The 21784-nt window shown below is 41.1% G+C and overlaps 2 protein-coding genes across 5 annotated transcripts in view; one reads left to right on the forward strand and one right to left on the reverse strand.

Annotated features, from left to right (window-relative positions):
- nvl (nuclear VCP like) overlaps positions 1 to 10468 on the forward strand; it is a 22159-nt gene extending 11691 nt beyond the window's left edge. For 3 of the 4 annotated variants that reach the window (XM_046401676.1, XM_046401674.1, XM_046401675.1), the window contains 12 exons: positions 360 to 504; positions 970 to 1273; positions 2370 to 2591; positions 3581 to 3685; positions 4627 to 4689; positions 5210 to 5329; positions 6150 to 6249; positions 6877 to 6983; positions 8148 to 8224; positions 8398 to 8489; positions 9400 to 9497; positions 10274 to 10468. In XM_046401676.1, the coding sequence (XP_046257632.1) occupies positions 360 to 504; positions 970 to 1273; positions 2370 to 2591; positions 3581 to 3685; positions 4627 to 4689; positions 5210 to 5329; positions 6150 to 6249; positions 6877 to 6983; positions 8148 to 8224; positions 8398 to 8489; positions 9400 to 9497; positions 10274 to 10318 (1478 nt within the window). In that variant the 3' untranslated portion in view covers positions 10319 to 10468. The remainder of the gene's footprint in view (positions 1 to 359; positions 505 to 969; positions 1274 to 2369; positions 2592 to 3580; positions 3686 to 4626; positions 4690 to 5209; positions 5330 to 6149; positions 6250 to 6876; positions 6984 to 8147; positions 8225 to 8397; positions 8490 to 9399; positions 9498 to 10273) is intronic. The other variant, XM_046401677.1, reaches the window with a different exon arrangement.
- Positions 10469 to 12314: 1846 nt separating this feature from the next.
- On the reverse strand, positions 12315 to 21508 carry degs1 (delta(4)-desaturase, sphingolipid 1). Its single transcript, XM_046401680.1, has 3 exons — positions 21260 to 21508; positions 17098 to 17840; positions 12315 to 14843 (listed from the first exon to the last, which is right to left on the reverse strand). The coding sequence occupies exons 1-3, from the start codon at positions 21339 to 21341 to the stop codon at positions 14697 to 14699; spliced, it is 972 nt and encodes a 323-aa protein (XP_046257636.1). The 5' UTR covers positions 21342 to 21508; the 3' UTR covers positions 12315 to 14696.
- Between the last annotated feature and the right edge of the window lie 276 nt (positions 21509 to 21784).

Here is a 21784-nt window from a genome sequence, read left to right on the forward strand (position 1 = left end):
CACTGTTTCATTTTATAACTCCTTGTGGTGGTGCTTATCAAATGATTGAGGGTAATGTGAACAAACTTTGATTGCATTGCATTGATAAAGAAAGTCACAGGGGAAAAATGGCAGACAGTGTGGATTACCAGTAACTTAATTACAGTTAACTTCACAACTGCTCTGCATTCTGGCAGTTTGGTCTTTTGTCAGTTTATGAGTGTCTTGCATTGGAGTGATTGCACCAATGGACGTAGACTATTTGGAGTGTGTAATAATTGACAAAAGACTGAGATTCACAAATGCATTTTGGCACATGTGTAAAATTGGTGTGAGGTCCTTGAACTGGACTTACCTTTCTGATGCTTTCTTCCTGGCAGACTTGAATAGTCTGACGATGACAGCACAGGTCCTGGTCATTGGTGCCACCAACAGGCCAGACTCCCTGGACCCCGCCCTCCGCAGAGCCGGCCGCTTCGACAGAGAGATCTGCCTGGGTATTCCTGACGAAGCAGCTCGTCTCAGGTCAGCCTTACATTATTAAAGAGAAATGCTCCACAGTTCTGTGTTGAATATTTAGTCGTGATGATCTCCATCATTAGTTCTGTGATGCCCTTTTGTCAAAGCTCCCAGTCTGACAGGAGCTGCCTGCTTTAATTCCAATAACAGTGTTTTGTATCACCCGACAGTGTACATAACATCTTCATACATAATACCTTAAACCTCGGCAGCACATTTCATGTGTAAATGCAAGGCCCTGGGCTAAAAGGACAGATCAGCTGGTACTTCACAAAAAGACATAAAAGCAGCTGCATTTATGTAACACAGTGTGACTGTTCCTTTGGTTTAGTTGGATCTAAATCATATTTCCAGTAGATTCTTTTTCTCTGAGGTGAAACACTGGGTTATGCTGGTTATGTCAGTGGTCTGCGACGTTTTCACTGCTCACATTGTTCAAACGTTTAAACAGAATGTTGTGTGCTCTGTCAGGATCTTGAAGACATTGTGTCGAAAACTGAAGCTGCCGGTGGACTTTGACTACCAGCAGCTGGCCCGGCTCACCCCAGGCTACGTGGGTGCAGACCTTATGGCCCTGTGCCGGGAAGCTGCCATGAGTGCTGTAAACAGGGTTCTGCTGGAAATAAGGGGACAACCACAGAGACGGAGCTCTTCTGAAGCGGAGTTAACAGGTGGAGTTCAGACTGAGATTGCCGCGGAGGACAAAGCAGTCCGAGAAGACCAGGTGACGGACGGCACATCGCCTCAGGAAGAGTCGGGACAGGATCACCTGCAGGTATGCGTTTTGGAGCTCTCACAACACAAAACATGACCAGTGGCTCAGTCATAACATAATGTGTACAGGCAAGTGTCTCTTTGCTTCTTTGCAGTGTTTGGATGTTATTAATGTGTTTTCCTACTGGTTACAGACAGCTGTTAGCTTCCATTTTGAGCCATTTGAAAATCAACTTGCAGGGCCTTAAAAGCCCACTGTGGACAGTATGTCTTGTTTTATTGTTCTCAGAGTCTGCCCCAGATCATCATGGGGATGGAGCAGATTTTTTTTCACTGTTGTGTTCATGTTCATTTTGTAGTTTCTTTATCTGTGGCCTCAGACCTGATGTATTTAATCACCGTTGTGTAATTTTAATTTGTTAAGCTTCTGTCAAGGTGAGTCAGGAAATTACCTGCTGCAGGAGTTTGCAGTCATTTAAAGGTCCAATTTGTAACTTACTATATAAACAGGGTGTTAAATTAATAAATAAATTACAGTATGCTACTTTAGAATTTTCAAAAGATGAGTGAAAATCCAAAGTAGAAAAGTCATAAAAACATCTTGGATTGTAATTGGAATCTTAATTTAAATGTGTGATATTTATGTGATTTAAAGCGGGGCTATTTGCAGTGCAAGTTCTGCATTGACACAATATATTGAGTTTGTTTTGATTACCAAGAGGGACTCAGAACCATTTGCCCTTTGTCCTCTTTTTTGTTTTTCTTTCCTGTTAGTGGAAGCTTCTCTCCTCCTTTAAGCCATGCGTGAGGGGAAGTTATTTAACTGTGGTGAATCCTGGTCCTCTGCAGCTGAACAAACAAAAGTTCTTAATATCGTGAAACTCTTTGAGCTGTCATTAAAGAGCCCTGCGTACATGATATCAAAATATTCACCTGTAAGGACCTTTGTCAGTTGATCATACATGATATGCATCGTGACATCACAAAACATGGATGATGTAATCTGAGCACCTGTCAGTTAGTTTCAGAGTGATGGGAGTTTCCCATTCTGTCTTATGAATAGTTGTGGTGAGGCCTTTAAACAACAGACTACATATTTTACATAACTTGTTTCCTAATTCCTCGTGTTATCCTGATGGCTTGTATGCTCTGTCCAGCAGGGGGAGCTGTGGCACCTGTTGCAGCTGCTGAAGAACACTGAGACCCTGTCAGAGGCAGAGCTGGCCGGCCTCTCCATCCTCATGTCAGACTTCCAGGCCTCTCTAGCCAGTGTCCAGCCCTCGGCCAAGAGGGAGGGCTTCGCCACGGTGCCTGATGTCACTTGGGATGATGTGGGAGCTCTGCAGGACATCAGAGAGGAGCTCACCATGGCCATCCTGGTAAACATCACATTTAACATCCAGGCTGAGAAGAAGCTTCATCCTCAGATATTGGATTCACTGCATTTTGCTATACTTTTTTTCATTTAATTTATGGACAAACCCTCTGAGAAGAGCCCCTTAATTTCTTATCTTCTGTCATGTAGAGCCTCATACTGAAGTCATAGGTGGATGAGTTATCTGCTGTGATCTTTCTGTCTCTGTGTAGTTTGTGATCTTGTTCACTGTGAGTCAGTCAGTCTGTACTTTGTCACACATGTGACTCAGCTGACCACCTGAACACCCAGTGTAGCTTGTGCTGTTGAGTGAAGACATCATCCCTTTGACACAGTGCTTCCCAAACTCTTTCTCTACTGAACCCCCACAGCCCTGTCGAATGAATCAAACAACCCCTTCACCAACGCCACCCATCACATTTTCTTAATGTGTTTTTTTTTTTTTTAAACTGACTTTAAACTGGGGATCTTGTAACATTTTCATACAGTTGGCAGAAACTGGATGTTTCTGGCGTAAATACTTATATATGACTTTTACCCAACTATTTCAACTTTCCCTATCTGACAAAGAGTAAGTAGATAAAAAGCAAACTATAGCAACCATTTTTGCATTACATTAAGCTAACTTTTTCAGCTTCATCCCCTTACTCATCTATAGACTTCTGCTTGTTTGCATGCTATGCATTCTTCAAGGTGTTACAGCTGAGTGAAGCAGAGATGCACACAGACAGGCTGATCTTCCCTTCAGTCTTTCCATGTACGGGATACATGGAACTGCAGAAGTGCTGGGGTACAAGTAGCCGTGTTTGACAATCACTGCTTTAATACATAAGAGATTCTCAACACGGTTCAGATGTGCCACTCACAGATGAACACAGTGTAGTTCAGTGGTGGAGTGGATGTACTCTCACTGTGCTTTAGCTCAGAATAGCTGCACACAGCTGTGTTTATATTGTGTGTGTGTGTGTGTGTGTGTGTGTGTGTGTCTTACAGGCTCCGGTGCGTTCTCCAGAGCAGTTTAAAGCTCTGGGTCTTAGTGCTCCATCTGGTGTGCTGCTGGCTGGACCTCCAGGATGTGGAAAAACACTGCTGGCCAAGGTTCCCCACCACACCAACCCAATCCTGCTCAACAGTTAGCATAAGTGACAGAACTGAGCAACTGCAGTGCAAACGCATTTTCACAAATTATTTAGAATTAAACTTGTCAGAAATTATCAGTTTTGGAGTTTTTTTTTTAGTGGCAAAGTAATGTTTTTATTCCTTTTAGAGTAAGTTTTTGTAATTCACAGCGCTGACCTCTCAAAAATTTCATTTTGGACTAAAAAGAAACCCTCCTGAGATCTAAGAAAAGGACTTAAGAATAAGAATAAGAATTAATTCTCAAAGTTTCCTGCCCTTGCAAGTTCTTTGATGATAAATGGGAAGGATTTTGAAATACAATCATGCATTCTTTATGCTTAACAAGTTATACATGTTGCTACTGTGTAAAGGAAGAGTTCAACATTTGTATATTTCCAATATTTCTTTCTTTCTTGCTGAGTGTGAAGAGAGACAGTCAATAGGAATCTCATATCTGTTTATTAAGAACAGGTTTGGAATCGGGAAATGCTTGGCTTACTTCAGCATTAAGACAAAGCACAAAAATACACTAACAGACAAGACAGTGCCTTTAAAAAGAAACAAAGTAAAAAGGACACGTGGTGGCTGACATGTTGGAACTGTTTCTTGTTGAACAGCAGCTGAGACTTGCTGCTCCAAAGTACTGAACAGAGCTGGAACTGTTCTTCACTGTTCTGTATGTTTTGGCCACACTCTTTGTCTACGTTATGACAGCTCTGTGTAGAAATTTGAGAAAATGTTTTGGTTTGTTTACCTAAAACCAGGGGCAACTGGGTTAAAAACAAAAAAAACCAAGGGCCCACATATCTCACATTTCTCTACTTGTAGCCGGGTAACAATCTAGACTAATATTTATGCGTGTCTCTGCAGAGACACATGGTCATTGTCTCAGTGTGTCTCACTGTGTTGTGTCCTGACAGGCAGTGGCCAATGAGTCAGGCCTCAACTTCATCTCTGTCAAAGGTCCAGAGCTGCTCAACATGGTGAGTTAAAGTCTCGTTCAGTTCAGTGGGCTTTACTGGCCTGACACCTTGTATGTACTGCCAAAGCACAGCCACAACTGTGACAACAAAGGAAAGGAGACCAGCATAATAACAATGGCATACTGAACAAAATGAGACATATAAATATTGTCTTATTTCTGTATGTAAATGTCAACAGTAAAGACAAGTAATAAAGGGAGATGGTGGCGATAAGAATAAAGTTACTTTGAATTGTCCGTCTACCCACTGGTCTTCTCTTGTCTCAGGAAGTGACATGCTTAGCAGCCAACGCTGCTCATGCACCACTGAATGAGGGCTAATTTATTTATGTTATTCTGACATGCTGTTTTAAACAGTGTAATTCTGTTTCCTTGCTTTATAGTCACTGAGCACCAACATGGAGGCTGCTGTGCACTGTTGTGCACTGGGATCATAGTACAGCCAACAGACTCTCAGAGAGCGATAATGCTACAATCAGCTGGTTGCACTAACTGATGTGTGTGTGTGTGTGTTTGTACAGTATGTGGGAGAGAGCGAGCGGGCTGTCAGGCAGGTCTTCCAGAGAGGACGCAACTCTGCTCCTTGCGTCATCTTCTTCGATGAGATCGATGCTCTGTGTCCTCGCCGCTCAGGCCATGAGGTGGGAGGGAATGACTTCTTGACATAAAAAGAAATCCGTGAGCGTCACGTTTAAAAAAAACAACAACAGATTTTACAGTGAGCATGCCAGACATATTGTCAGCACACATGAGATGCATCATGAAGGCGGCAGAAGCAGGCAGGGCACGGCAGCTGAAAATGTGCTGCTTTTTTTTTTTGTTTTTCAAAACACCTACACAACATTCTTGGCAAAAAGAAAAAAGAGACAATATAAAATAAATTAAATATAGAAGAATTGATAATGAAGATAATAGATGGATAATAAATACATGTGTGTGTGCATCTATAATCTAAATGGAAAAAGTGTATATTTGGATCACATTTCTGTATCATTGTTTTCTACAAGAAGAAGAATCAGCTTTATTGACAGTATATATATTTTTACATACACACACTGAATTCATCTTCTGCATTTATCCCATCCTTAGTTGAACACACACATGCAACACCCAGCAAATTACATGCAGTGAAACACACACAGGAGCAGTGGGCAGCATCAAGCGCCCGGGGAGCATATTGGGGGGTTTAGTGCCTTGCTCAAGGGCACATCAGCTGGCTAATGGAGGGGGGAGCATCTTTCGCATTAATCACTCCACCACACCCAAATTTTTCTTGCCCGTCCGGTGGGGGAATCGAACCGGTGACCCTCCGATCACACGCCGCTCCTCCAACCTCTAGGCCACAGCTACATGTGATCTACTGTGTAATTACTGTTGGCACGGCTTGCTTTTGTGTTGACCGTGTGTGTGTGTGTGTGCGCGCGCGCGCGTGTGTGTGTGTGTGTGTGTGCACGCGTGCAGTCAGGAGCCAGTGTGCGGGTGGTCAACCAGCTGCTCACAGAGATGGACGGCCTGGAGACTCGACGGCAGGTGTTCATTATGGCTGCAACCAACAGACCAGGTGTGTGTGGGCGTGCGTGTGCATGTGCAGCTTCAGTCCCACCTGAAGCCCTCAGGTTAAGCAGAGACATGCTCGCATGGCTCCAGCTTGTTGTTTCTTCAGAATGGGAGAACAGAGAGTGTATTTTTAGGGCACTTTTCAACACTGAGAATGTTTGCTCAGGCACTGCACACAAAAGGCACTTGGGTCAGTTTGTTCTTTGAGAATTTGACCTCCCATTGCTTATCTCAGCACTCCTCAAATTTATCTCATGACTGTTTCAGGGCCACACTGGACTAAACTATTGACCTGTATTGACCTGTAGCTCCATCTCAACCAACAGGACAATGCATCAGTATAAGTAATATCAGTGAAAGGGGACATTTTTCTGTGGAGTCATTTTACTTTTAATACTTTGAGTACATTTTAATGAAAATACATCCGTACTTTTATGAAAGTAGAATTTAAAGACAGGACTTATACTCGTATGGGAGTATTTTTACATTGTTTTATTGGTGCTTCTAATAAAATACATCATCCAAAGACATCATCCACCACTGTTTTTCAAAATGTAACAAGGATTTTAAACTAACCGGATTATTTGTTGTCCTGCTTAAATGCTAAGTGACTGTGTTTGTCTCTTGACAGATATCATCGACCCCGCCATACTCAGGCCAGGCCGTCTCGATAAAACCTTGTACGTGGGTCTGCCGCCTCCAGCAGACCGCCACGCCATCCTGCTCACCATCACCAAGGTGAGATGCATAAAAGTAAAATCACCTGTAATTGATAACCCAAAAAATAGCCCAAAACATCCAGGTTGCAAACTTTTAATGTGTTTATTAAAATAACTGGACTATTAAGAAGAAACAATCAACAAGACATTTTAGCGTGCATCCGAACACCGTGATCAATGCGTGGCAAAAAATGTCACATGATCAGCACGTGACCCGAGATGCGAAAGTCACATGACTACTGGGATGTCACTCAAGTGTGGTTGTATTTAAAAGAAAAAGAAAGAGCATAAAACAAGCTGGAAGGGATGAGGCTGCTGGTGCTGCTGCAGACATCTGCTCTTAGTTATGCCTGCAATACTTTTACTTACCTTTGCTTACTACTTTTTTTTTACCTTAACTTACTTAAGATATGAGGGAGCGAATTCCAACTTTTTTTTGTCTAGAAATTGGCATATTTATGCTGCACATGCTAAACTGGCTTCTTATTTATTTATTTCCTTTCTCAGAATGTTTAGGTTGTTTTTATATTGTGTTTGTCTTAGCCTATATATTCTACTCTTAGACTATATATTCTATTTTTACTTAACTTATATTTCTATTTTTTTATTCAACTTTTCATTTCATATTTTTTTGTAAAATACCCCACCTATTGTTCCTGGGACCTGAGTCCTAATTTTGTACCATAAACATGTAAATGTGAGCTGGTATGAGGATAAAAGTTCCTTGATCCTGTTTTACCAGACCCTTTTCACACCATTTTTTAAAATCCAACATACATTTTATTGGGCAGAAAATGAAAACCATCCACTGGCCCTTTTATCAGTTTATTATGTCCATCAGTGGTATAATATTTGGAGGGGACAGACCTCCTCCTTAGGTAAATCTTAAACCTGACTGTACCACAGTCATCTTTAATGTGTTTGAGACGCAGAAAATGTCTCCTAATTGGCATTCAAAATGTCCTCCCACAAACTGTTGCTTTGGCAGCCGTAGACTCATGAAACGGCTCTACCAGAAAACTGTCCAGCCCAACAGACCTGTGTCCCCGGGTGCTGCGGGGCTCATCTCCAGTCCTTCTCCCAGTCTCTGTGCTAAGTTAGGCTAACAACGTATCAGACCATCTTGATGTCTGATGAAGTAACCGATGACCTTCTCGAGTGACTCGGGATTCGTGTGTTGTAGGGGGGGACCAAACCTCAGCTGGAGCAGGATGTGTGTCTTGAAGAGATCGCCTCTGACGAGCGCTGTGATTGCTTCACGTGAGTCCCGGCTGGAAACACGAGCTCAGACACCTACTGAATATGTCCATACTGTCAGTCTGTTTCCTTATGGCTCACAGCATCCATACATACGAGGAACAGAATGAATTCTGATCCAGGCTGAGTCTAAATGTGTGTGTGTGTGTGTGTGTGTGTGTGTTTGTTTGACCCAGTGGTGCTGACCTGACTGCCTTAGTGAGGGAAGCATCCGTTAATGCCTTGAGGGCCTACCTGAAGTCCCAGCATTCCTCAGCTTCTTCTTCTGGTAATTTGACACCTATCCCTGCATACAGTACAGTATTTAGTATTTAAAGTCGTATTATGTGGCACACATTAAAACATCCTAACTAGACTTTGATATGTAGTGAGTTGTGTACTTACATTAATCTAGATATTTTCAGACTTTATTGAAACCTGATATTAAATCTGATATTATTTAAGCTAATGCTGCGTTTGGTTTGGTCCAGTTGCTTTAACTTGCAGGGAAACACCACGCTACTTCACTGCGTCGTCATATTAACTGCTTCGTTTTCATTGTTTTGATTGACACTCCTAGCTGCGGCGCTTACATTGTCTAAGTCTAAAGCAGTTTGACTCGGTCAGGTCCACATTAGGGTTGAGTCTGAACCAAAACAGCGAAACCCTCTGTTCCCTTCATCTTAATGTCTTCCTTTTTAGTCACGGTGAAGACAGTCCAGTCTGATGTAACACCAGTCACTCGGTCCAGTTCTTTGGAGTTGGAATAGTTCAAAATGTATTTAAAACAACTGGAAAACTGGCAGTAGAGCAGTCAGCAACTCCAGGCAGGACAGGCGGTTTAAGATTCTCAATAAGACAGAGATCATGGACACATCTTGTATGTTTCAGAACTACAAATTAGTTCATTTTTGGACTTTTCGACACTGACTTCCTGTTTTTCTAGAAGCGCTGGCTTGAATCTCTGTGTCACCCACTCAGAGTGGCAGACAACGCTCATGGGCCTACGTTTAGCTTATTTGTCCTGAGATCCTGTTGAGTTTTTTATACTGTGTGTATTCTCCCTAGGCTAACAGGCTTTGACAAGTGTACAGTGTAATTAACACTTGGATGAGTGCAAGTTGGAAAACAGCATAAAGCAGGCAGGACTGAGTTGACATAGGTCTCCTCATTGAAGGTGTGTTCCTTGTTACGAACAGGTCACACATACTCCTCCGGCTCTGTGGCTGACATCAGAGTGAGCAAACAGAACTTTGATGATGCCTTCGGGAAAGTTCGTCCATCTGTTTCCAAAAAGGTAAGGAAATGATTCAGTCATCACCATTCATCATATTGCAGTACTGTAAACCAGGTGATATTGTGATTTATTTATTTATATTTTTTTTTTGTCAAATCTAATTTGAGGAAAACTGTCACAGTATAAAGAACACACCATAATATGCATACAGTCACAGAGTATAGAGTATACAATCACAACAGTGGGATCAGGATTTGTATTTATCACAAAAATGATTTATAGCACAATCTGAACAGAGTTTAAGTTCATGAATTTGACTTTGACACCCCAAGGCTACTGAGGTTCATTAGCCAGCCAACCCTAAGCCGGACCCTTTGATTATTAAATAGTTTAATGGATACTGTGTTGTACAGTGCAGAGCTTCATCATGCGTGTCGGTTACTCCAACAGCATTTCAGGTAATTACAGACTGTGTTAATTGCTGCAGGCAGCTCTGTGAGTTGCTGTCTGTCAGATCACTGTCCTATAAAGTCTCTGCTATCAAGTGGCCAGGAGAACCAGTCCGACTAGTCCCACGCTAAACACTGCAACATTACACTGTGAGACGCTCTACTCCAAACTCCAATCACAATCTCGAAAATAATCATTGAAGCGTGACAGAAATAAGAGCAGAAACAACAAGTGTGGACTGTTGAGTCTTCTGTGCTTATTTACCTCTAACAGTCTGTCAGCTGTTGTTGGTGTTGATGGAGAGACAGAGGCAGGGCTGTGTGTGTGTGTGTGAGAGAGAGAAAACCACAAACATGCAGTGAATGTGCTGTGTGTTCCTTGTACAGGATCAGAAGATGTACGAGCAGCTCAGGGAATCTCTCAGCAGATAAGCGCAACACCAGAGCCACCGACGCCACCGGCAGCAGTTAAGCTCTTGTACTGCCTTTCAGTTAAGGTTTCATGTCATGTATGGATATACATTTTATTATGGATGAATCATAACACTGATTCCTGCTTTTCTAATAAAAGAAATACATATGTCTTGTCCTCTGATACATGTCTTGTCTGCCGTACAGATCAGCTACTGTTGTGTTCTCGGGGTCTTCTGTGACCCTGGGCTCCGTGAACTTTCCTCCGTTCATACACTGCACACTTGCTACTGATAGCTGTGCACGCTGCGCTTTATTACTGTTCTTTATCAGACACCATGTCTGTATAGTTTGTCAAAGGCCTTGACTCGGTGCTGGACGACGGGACCAGCCCTTCGCAGTAAGTCACGTCTCATCCATTAATCTAATCTTTGCTGCAGTGAAAGCAAGAGTCTATGACACAATGAAACACACGAGCACCATAGCGTTTCCTTTATTCTTCCAACAGATGGAAACAGATGTATCGTCACATCTGTAAGATGTCTTGATTAATTATGATTGATTATGGTTCTTGGCCACATCATATATTTCAAGTAATTTTCCATACGCAAGTAAGCCCTAAGTCCTGCATCAGATTTGAAGTCTTTCAGTGGAGTAAAGGAACCTGTTCCTCCTTACTTATGCAGATAAAAGGTGTCTGAATGGACCAGTTTCTTTGACCTACCAGTCCTTATCACAGCATTCTGACACAGTTAACTTGGCAGTGCAGTGAAATTACAGTAACGATAGCGATCTCTTCATTTATGTGTGAGGCATAGTAGTGAGTGCAGTGTAGCTTGTCAGAATGTGTGAGGAAATATGTACCCCATGCTGAGCAAAGTACAGCTCCACGCATCACAGTGATGACCACATGTGGTCATTTGGGTTTGAGGCAGAGTGCGCTTATTTGCCTCACCTTTGCATAATTTACCGTGGCTCCACAATAAAACTGGTGACACTGTAGCTAACACCGTATATCCACGTTTTTAAAGCAACGTGACATCTGAGTGATCAGAGGACAATAAAACAGATAAGACATACTGTCTAGAGGATTATGGCCAAGGACCTCACAGGCTGGCACGCCACCTTTTTGATTGGCTCTAACACCTCCTTTGCTGCTGTCAAAATCTGTACTTTGTGAACTTTGAACTATTTTATGTCATCTGTTCTGTTAATGTTTTGTTTTTTTTTTTTGAAGTTACTTGGAAATTCCTTGTTTGCCTATTTTGAATGCCTTCTGATATTGAACTGATATTTGGAAAGAGAGAAGCCAGGCCGTGCAGGGATGCCCGCAGCAGAACTTTAGTGCACGTCATGTGAGCTCATGTTACCGCACTTTGAGTTAGGATACCCTTCTTTCTTGGTGTCTAAATATTTTGTGAAGTGAAGTGAAATGATTTTGGTTAAACTAAAGATGCATGTGGAGGTGCAACACTTTTGAACAGTTAGAGACTCTCTGCCTCCCTTCACTCATATTTTGAATACATTTGCCAAAAAGAAATGACACAAAAGCACAATAAACAAAGTTAAACATGAATTTGACTAATTTATCCCATTTTCTATACACATCGCGATAAAACCGTGGATGTCGTTTTCGTGAATTCTAATATTGAGTAGTGAAAATCAAATACTGTCACAGCACTGGTTCCTGATTTACACATTAATAGGGGTACAAGGAGAGAACAGGTGCCTCTAGTGTGTGATGAGTCCAGGCAGTGGCTGAACTGACTTCAGACACACACACACACCCTTGTCTGCCATTGTTCACTAGCTCATGGCCAACCTTAGTGCACAGTAAAGTATGCAGGCTGCTTGGGGCTAATAATCATTTGCAGGTGTGACACAAACAAAAATAATGTGACTAAGCTAACATTTGTTTCACTTTCATTCTGAGCATGACTCCTAACAGGCAGGAGCTTGACACACTGCGTTACATTAAAGAACAGCGGAAAGCGAGATGAAATGAAACGGCTATTTGTTTTGCTGAAGCAATGTTTTTATTTGTGGTTCTCAGTTTATAAATGTCAAAAATCTGAAAACAGAATTTACAACTTTTGTAGACAAATTAATATGACAAGACCACAGATTACCATTCTGATTTTGATTGAAACAATAATGTATTTCAAAAATCCTAGGAGAGGACAGCATGGCTGGTGGCCCCTGGTCTGAATGCTGCTCCATGGCCACTACACTGACACGAATAACATAAGTCTTTTATTTTTTCATTTATATTATTGGCCTTAAGGTAGTCTATTAAATATAAAAATGCTTAAATCAGTCAATTCATTAGCAACAATTGTCATTCGGTTCCAGGCAGCTGCGTCTCCCAATTTAAATCCTAAATCCAAGCCGTCATGACGTTTTAGAAGTTAAAAGTCAATTCTTAGCACACACTTTTTCATCAGGGTAAATCAATTCATAACATTTAAATTGAGACCACCATCACAAACTGAAAACAAGACTGTGAGGCACGGACGAGTAAAACACTTGGATCTCACCTGCAACACGGCCTCAGCGTGACCTTTCTTCTCTGTTACAGTCACAGAGTTTGAATGGAAACAGCTTGTATAACATCATGGTGCATTAAAGTGCTGCAAGTTAAAAAGCAGAGCAGCAGGAAACTAAGGTTCATGGGCAAGAAAAATTTCATTTCCACATTTAAAGCATAAAGCAACTAATACGTGTGAACCCTCACATAACCGTAACATGTTGCAACAAACTCAGTTCATACAGAGGGATCTTAATGAGGGGATTCACTCAGGGTTCAACTTTGGTCCATGTCCACACACACACACACACACACACAGATTAACAGAGTGATGCTGCTGCCCAATAACAAAACTGCTTTCATGTTGTTGACCTCCAACTATTAAGAGTCCAAAATGGAGGAGGGCATCGTCTATGTTCAGTTATTTGTTCACAACACATCTCTGTGGCAGACTACAAACTGTAACAGCTCCGACGTGGTTTGCACTGTCACAATACAGGAGAAGCTTATTTATACAATCTTTAATGTCTGCATAGCAACCTTGATGACTAATTTCTGGGACTGGTTGCATAAAGACATCATAGACTGGTCTATAGGTGGGAAAGTTTACCAGCGTAATGCAAATTTTAAAAATTAATTAAAAAATAAAGTAGGGCTGCAACTAATTATGACTTTTATTATTGATTAATCTGATTATTTTCACAATTACATCACACGTCAATTAATTTACTCTATAAAATGTGATAAAATTGTGAAACTGTTTGCCAGAGACCAAAGTGATGCCTTTAAAATGCTTCTTTAAACCAGCCTCTTGATTTACTGCCATCAATGACAGTAAAGCAGCAAATTCTTACATTTTAGAGGCTATAAAAATGACTGAAACAGTTAACCAATTTTCAAAATAGCAACTAATTTTCTTTTTTGATGGATGAGCTCTACAATGAAGACTAGCGACAAAGCAGAGGACAACGTGGCTGAGTGTATGACTTACTATTGCTATATTTAAATAGTTATTGTTGATTCTTCACTCATGAATGTTTATAGTAAAACGTATTTTTAAGGCACAAATTTTCACAAGGCACAACAGACAGAACGCGAGGGAACATGTTACTATAGCAGGAAAAGGAACTGTCTGCCTAATTTCTATTCTATCTGACAGTGCACAAGCATCAAGGTCTGTGAAGTTATACAGTGGTGCTAAATGTTAACATCAGCAAGCTCACATGCACGCGATGTTTGGTAGGTGTAAAGTTTATTTTGGCTAGCATTCAAAGTTCAGGTGAAGCTAATGGAGACTTCCAGTAGTTATGACTGCATCACATCCTGGTTCTGCCAAGTCTCCAGTATGAGCACTGGAAGTGTTAGAGAAGGACGTCTTCCAGGACTCACACATCTGCTGCAGGTCTGCATACCAGCTAGAATGGCAGCAGTGAATGCAATAAAGACTCATTCAGTGGACATTTAGTTTTAAAACAGTGTTGGACTAAAAATAATGTCTGCACCAAATTTCATGGCAGTAGTCTTACTTTGATCAGAATCCATAGAAAATTGGATGTATGCTTTATATTCAAGCCAAAGTCTTTGTGCAACCAGTCCGAGGTCCCGCCTAACATCACATTAACAAACTCCAGACTCTTAGATTTTCTCTGTAACATGGCTGGGCTTGGTTTTTTCTGATCTGGTTAACAACAACTGAAACTATTTTGTCTTGTGGAGAAAAAGCACACTTCTAAACTCGTGTACATGATCTCCACCCTTGTTTCACATGCAGAATGTATTAATACGCAGAAGCAGTTAAGTTTACAGGATGGTGAGCCGGGCTGCGGTCCTGCTGGACACCACAGCTTTGTTCCTGAGAAGCTGTTGCTGAAGTTATTCCTGTTTGACGTCTCCCTTCAGCTTCCTCTTGACGCGAGAGTATGGGCTCAGTGCGTCGTCCATGATGAAGTCGTACAGGACCTTCACCCACGACGTGTACTGCGGCAGGTCATCATAGTACTCTGGTGCTATTTTCTTTACCTGGAGACCAACAAGGAATAGAAGATCAAACACTGCTGAATGCTAGCTTTAGATGACAGTGTAGATTTCCAAGAGCCCTTTATGGTTTAAACTGGTAATGTTATTAATTGTGGGTGAACAAAGCCAACGAAGGCTGTGGACATCAACGATGTGAGAAAGAAATCTAATTTTGTAAGTAAAACCCCTTTCAGAACCCCATGCCATCATTTAGTTCTCACCAAATGTATTCGGGACAATGTGTTGGGCATTTCATAGATTAAATGGTAAATAAATTAACAGGAAATCATGGTAATGCTTTATCTTATTGCTCTGTAATTTCCTAATCATTTAATTGAAGTGTATAAGATAAGACTATATAATGGGAAAATATATAAAAATTAACTGCTCGTGTAGTCTTGTAGTTGGTGAACAGGAGATAAGTTATAAATTCCACAATGGGTATATGGATCATAACAATTCCAATAATAATGAATCATAAATGAATATGTGATTGGGTTAGAAAGAACCTTTTTTCAGGGAAATTCCACTTCCACACACTAAGAACCACACTGAGCAGTTTTTTGTTTTTTTCTTGTTAGTGGTGTTTTTTTTTCTAGGAAATTACTGACCCTTTTCCAAGTGCACAAATGACTGTTTTATTCCGGCCTTGAATATGAAGTTAATGAGTAATCTATTTTTATGATGTGCCTCACATGCTTAAAAATGCTTGTACAGCTTGTCAGTCATATAATTATAATTGCTATTTTATAGCTGACTTATCTTTAGGGCTGAAGATAGGTTTATTTGTCTGATTTTATTATGTAAAACAGCAGGTGCCAGAAAATAAACTGTATTTCACTGAACGTAATCTGTACTGTGACGAAATCTAATTTAATCTAATCTAGGGTAGCTTCACAGTCCTTGCATACATCTGTTGGGAAAATAATCAGATCCAAGTACTGTTCACAACACTCATCTACACTTTGATTCTCTATCTCGGCCTTGTTGGTTGATGCTACATTCTTCATGTCTGCCCTTATCTGTTGTCTTGTGTTGTACCTACTCATGTGCTACCTCAGTGGGTTTGATCATGAAGTCACCGAAAGAGGACAAAAGAGACATTCAAGTTGACATCAGGGCATATAATATAATATAGACTGTAATATCAATGCAAATGGATATATAATTCCTGCATATATCTACCCAGCCTTCTTTTACTCAGTGGTCCCAAAATTCCAATATTGGTCAGCTTCTTCTTTGACTCACTTAATAGTTATTGTAGAGTGATAACACATTTGTCAGAGGTTTTAGTTTAAGGGTCCAGTGTGCAGGATTTAGTGGCAGAAGTGGAATAAAATCTTCTTGTTTTTCATTAATTATCATTTGAAACTAATCGAGTTTTATTTGGCTTCCATTACATTAGGATGATCCTTTAATTTCTACAGAGGGAGAGGGTCCTCTTCTACAGAGTCAGTCATGTTTCCAGCCCAGAATGGACAAACCAAGCTGTGGCTTTAGAGAAAGGGTGAGGAGTATTGAGCTGGTTACAATCTGCAACCTCATGGCTAGGTAGGAATGGGCAAAATAAATGAATAATCTATTTTTTAAGAATTTAAAAAAAAAACTGATTCATGTAAGAATCTGTTCTTTTCTCCTACAGTTCATAATGGATTCACAAATGTGTACAAGGACAGATTGATAGTATACATCAGTCTTCACCCCAACAGTCTTCACTGTCAAAAAAGACAGCAGATAGAGGAGTTTTTCATTTAACAGCTAAAAAACTGCCTGTGCGAGACAAAACAGAACTATTCTGTGAATACCATGCTGTCACTCAGAGAATAACTTTTAAAGGAGCAGAACAGCAAGAGGTTGAAGAGGTTGAAGATCATGTCTTTTAATTGCCAGTTATGTTTTATTTTGTATGTCAGCGGGATAAGAACAACAATGAATGGTTGGCTCACAGTATAGCAGAGCAAGAGACTGAAAATAGAGATACTAAAAGAATCCGTATCCGAATCCGTTTTGAATCGAGAAATGATTTTGAATTGAATGGGACACTGAAGAACTGGAATCGAATTGTGAGATTCCCAGAGATTACCCGTTGGATGCTACTAAATCCTACACACGGACATTTAAGCCAACTGCCAAAACCGATCTGTCTCCAATGATCTCTTCCTTTCTAACCTCACTGAAATGTAGCTGCCAGCGTGCTCTGATTGAAAAGTGGGTCACCTGTGGAACAATGATGTCCACATCACCCAGCTGTACTTACCATGGGTAGCCTGCGTCCTGGGATGCTGGGGAAGTCATGGTGCTCATTGTGGTATCCCACGTTGAAGGTGAGCAGGTTGAGGGAGCCGTAGTAAGAGTAGGTCTCGTGGCCCTTGAGGAACATGTAGTGCTCAGCTATGAAGTGACCAGAGATTGGGTGCAAGCCCATCCCCAGCATGGAGCCAGCCAACATATAGACCACAGGCTTGGCCCCCCACAGCCAGTAGAGCAGGATGTCAAAGGTGAGCTGGACGACCACATTGGTAATCTCCAGCCGAGTGATTGGTTTGGGGTTGATGCACAGGGGCCGGATGGCATAAAACAGTGGCTGCAGAATAATCCAGATAAACTTGCGGAAACGTGTGCAAAAGAACCACCCTTCAAACTCAGTGGGAATGTCTACATCTATGCCGTCTCCCCCCAGGTAGCGGTGGTGGTCCAGGTGATAGCGTTTGAAGGAGGCAGAGTAGGGCAGGCCAATGGGCAGGTTGGCAAATATGGCAAAGTAGCGGTTCCACATGGCCTTGTTGTTTCCAAAGGCAGTGTTGTGGGAGACCTCATGAATAGCAAGGGTCATTGAATGGTTGATACAACTGCCAAAGGCATAAGTCCAAAACAAAACCCATTTCCAGCTTAAGTCTTTGACAAGGTAGAAAGCTAAAAACTGTACAACCACCATCATGCACACAACCCATTTCAGCCTCGGGTCAGGACCCATCAGCGACTTGATTTGTGGATATTTCGCTGTAGGAGAAAAACAAGAGATTCAGTGAATATTCTGATGCTGAAAATACAACTTTGTATCAAATCATCAGACAAGCTAATTCACTAAGAATTAAAAAAAAATGTCAATACATAAATAACAAAATGTTGATATATCTGAATGATTGAGATTCAGAGCACAAGCACAGTGGGCACAATCAAGCTAGTGAAAAAGATTTAGCCATTCAACCATTCTCTGACGGGCAAGACGCTGGCAGCAAAAATAAATCCAAATAAAGTACTCCCTAAAACATTCTGATAAGATTAGTCACGTCAGACTCACCTCCCTCTCACCTCTCTAACTGTGGCAACAATGAGGTACTAGGCTGTAACCACGTAAATCTTTTATCAGATCTTTGCTATCTAAATCCCAGAAAGGAGACTGAAGAACAGTAAACACATCAGGGGATTTCAGATGACATGCTGAGGTCATTCAAATCCAGGCCCGTTGCACATTTTCAGGGATCTCGCTAAAATACTGTGAATAGCAATTCACCACACTGAGACCATTCGCAGATTGAATCAAAGCCTTTCTCCACATTGCCATACATTGGTATTATTCTGGTGCAGAAATACAAAATCCCTTTACTTTCCATTAAATGTAATAATTGTTCACATTTAAAAATATTTCACAATAAGTAAATTGACCATCAAATATAGCAACATAATGTAAACTCCTCTTTAAGGTCATTAAAATCCATCTGTCCAGGAACAAATACCTTGGTGTACTCCATGACAACTACAGGCCTGAGTGTAGGAATTTTTATTTTATTTTATTTTTTTTATTGCTGCTGCTGGCTAATCCTTATACATATATAACTTTCCTTTCAGGTACTTTCTTAATCCCTGCATTGCAAAGTAGGCAGAGGGGAACAAAACTTTCAGAGCAACTCAGATTCCTATGTATAACTGGCAGCCAGGCAGTTGTAAGCTTTGCTGTTTCAATGTGGCAGTTTGGTTAATGTCCACATAATTAGAGGAAAAACATACTGGTTCAAGTCAGTCAAAGTCATTCCATTGAACCAGCCTTGATTCTTCACAATCCTGTCAATCATCTCCAGCAAGAACAGCTATGTTTCATCTCTTCCCAGCTGCAAGACGTTGCGGCTGTAGTGTTATGCTCTCAGATGGAAACAAAACAAACTGAGCTGCTGTGTTTGTTTAATGAAGTCACTGTAGAAGCAAACACAATTTGGGACTAAAGAGCTCGGGAGTAAGGAGTTAGGTGCTTTCTTTGCCAGCTCATGCAGGGATGGGCAACAAAAGCCAGTATTAAATGAGTCCCCGGGACTAAGTTATTTAAGACCCATTAGCTCCAATGTTATCACCTCAGCTCTCAGAATTGGAGAAAATTAAGAATTTAGATATCCGAGTTACTAGCCTCACATTTCTCTTTCAGAGCCTGTGTGAGGAGCAGCTGTCACTCACATGCTCTGTGCAGCACTGTGCAGCACGTGCACGCACACACACACACACACTGGCTGAGAGAACTAAACGGTTCAAAGTGTGGTTACATCCATCTCAGTCAACGCTGACAAGTTCAAAACCCCTTTACAATGGCAGTTAGAGGTTAGTCAGTTATTTTACCAGATAGATAAGCAGTACCAGTAAGAATATCTTAAGAAATCTATTAAAAGTTGATACCCAGGCAAACAGTTTGAGTTGTATGTGATTTAGACTGAACACTGCAAAGCACTGCACAGCAGGTTTATAGACCATGTGCTGTAAATGCTGACTGCCCCTTGAACCAAACTATTATCAGAGGAACCTAAGCAGCTGTAAATCAGCAGCACATTGAAGTTTAATTACATAAACATCTACCTCTGTCAGAACTTGGACGAATAGTATAGTATTTGAATAGTATTTATAAGACTTTATTAAGACTATTCCAAGGGTCACTGTCATCTTGCTCTGCAGTTCTGGTACTACAAATATTGTCATCTCTAATTACAACTATGTTGACAGAATATATAATATTAAGGTCACTGCAGGTGCTCTCATATGGAATGCTCCTCTGGCCTCATTAGAATAAAGTGTCTTGCCCTCTAAAAGCCATATTGTTAAAAATACTAAAACCATTACTAAGACCAAATATTTCATTTTTAAACACCAAACATGTAGCTTTTCCTATTGCCCTAAAAGCAAAACTAGTGACCTTGAAACCAATTAACAAAACAGACACATGCAATGCCTTGACCAAAAATTTAATACTGAATGTAATATTTCCACATTCAATCTTAACTTTATGTAGATTCTCTACAAAGCCCTTATTCTAATTTGACAAATGAGTACAAAAAAAAAATCTTGCCAACTTAGATGGTATAATATGGAGGTTTCTCAATCTACATAAACTGGGTATCCTGTTTTACTGAAATAGGAACCTTACGTATCTGTAGAGCAGCAGTGCCTGAGAGCCTCCTGAAAGAGCTGCGGTCAGTATGCACTAACGTGAATAATTCAACCCAGGACACAGCTCTGCTGTCAATGACTATCTTTATCCTCGGGTCTGCTCCCACTCTCACAACAATGGCAGCACTTTGTGTTGACCAATTAACTTCACTGTGCGTTATGTTAACAGCGAAAAGACATTAGAGATACAAAATCTGTACAGAAAATATACACATCCTCATTCATTCAAAACTAAGTACCGGTGCCAGGGGATTTAAGCAGACCACCTGATCTTCATAAAAGGGCACTTTGACACAAAGGAGCCCTTTTGTTTGCCGCAAGAGCAGGCGTATCGCTTTAGTATGTAACGCTAAGTACGCTATATAACTCTGGGGTGCGCACAAGTATACTTTACTCCGCTTGTACCACCAGAATTCATTTCTCACAACCTGGAAACTTAAAATAACTCGCAAAAGCCAACAAAACGTCCACTAACGAACATGAAATAAGTGTAAAAGTGTTGTCTTGGCCTAGTCTTCCGTCGTAGTGTCTCTCTGTGGTAGTGCCCAAACCGTTATTACAACTTCACTGTGAAAAAACCGCACTGAGTTGTCATTTCAGGGAGTGGCGAGTTGACGACCCTAGCTCAACTTTGCGTTGCTAACGTTAATTTAGGATATGGAACTAACTTGCCGCAACCAGCCTAAGTGTATACAATCATGTACATTTTAATAACAGTCATGCTGGCTGCTGTCAGTCATTAAAATGGCATAAACTACTCAACAACGTCCAATCTAGCCTATGTTAGCTAGCAGTTGTACTAAGTACAGGGGCGGACATGGAACCGTTAGCTTACGTTAGCAAAACGGGTCAGCTACTGTGGGGGCAGTACAGCTATATATGCACCATTACACTTTTAACTAGCGTTGGCAGCCGCTCCAAAAGCCACCACGCTGAGCCAACATAGTTATATTTCAACTGACAAATTCTTGTTTACGGATAAGCTAGCTCACCCAGAATTTCTTTTCTCCTGTCGGCATGCGGCTGGTCCGTGTACACCCATTCGTAGTCTTCACGGGCGACCCGGTTCCCCATCTTTTCGATTCCTACTTCAAACAAGTTTCTTAAACAAACAATTATCCGAATACCACAAGGTCGTTTAAAAAGACAACTTCTCTGATTCTTCTCCTCTCCTCTGCGCAATCTGCGAGCTCGCCCGTGTGACCTCTCTGAACATCACTCAGCTCAGTCTGCCCCCTATCTGCGGCTCCTCCTACCAGCAGGCCTACCGCAGACATCTACGTGTAACATGTTGAATTACACAACAGCGCTGCTCCTCAGGCTCATCCTCCTTAATCATTAGCCAGTCTGATTTACTTTTGAAGCAACAATATAACACTATTGCTCTACCTGTCAGCCAGCTTTATTGATATATAAGAGCTTTATTGAACTTCTGCTGTAAATAGCAGGTAAATTGTTCAACATAATAAGTGCGAGTGATGTGCAAAGCGCAGACACATTCTTCTTATTATTATTGT

The sequence above is a fragment of the Scatophagus argus genome, chromosome 10 (assembly GCF_020382885.2).
Source record: "Scatophagus argus isolate fScaArg1 chromosome 10, fScaArg1.pri, whole genome shotgun sequence".
Taxonomy (NCBI): domain Eukaryota; kingdom Metazoa; phylum Chordata; class Actinopteri; family Scatophagidae; genus Scatophagus; species Scatophagus argus.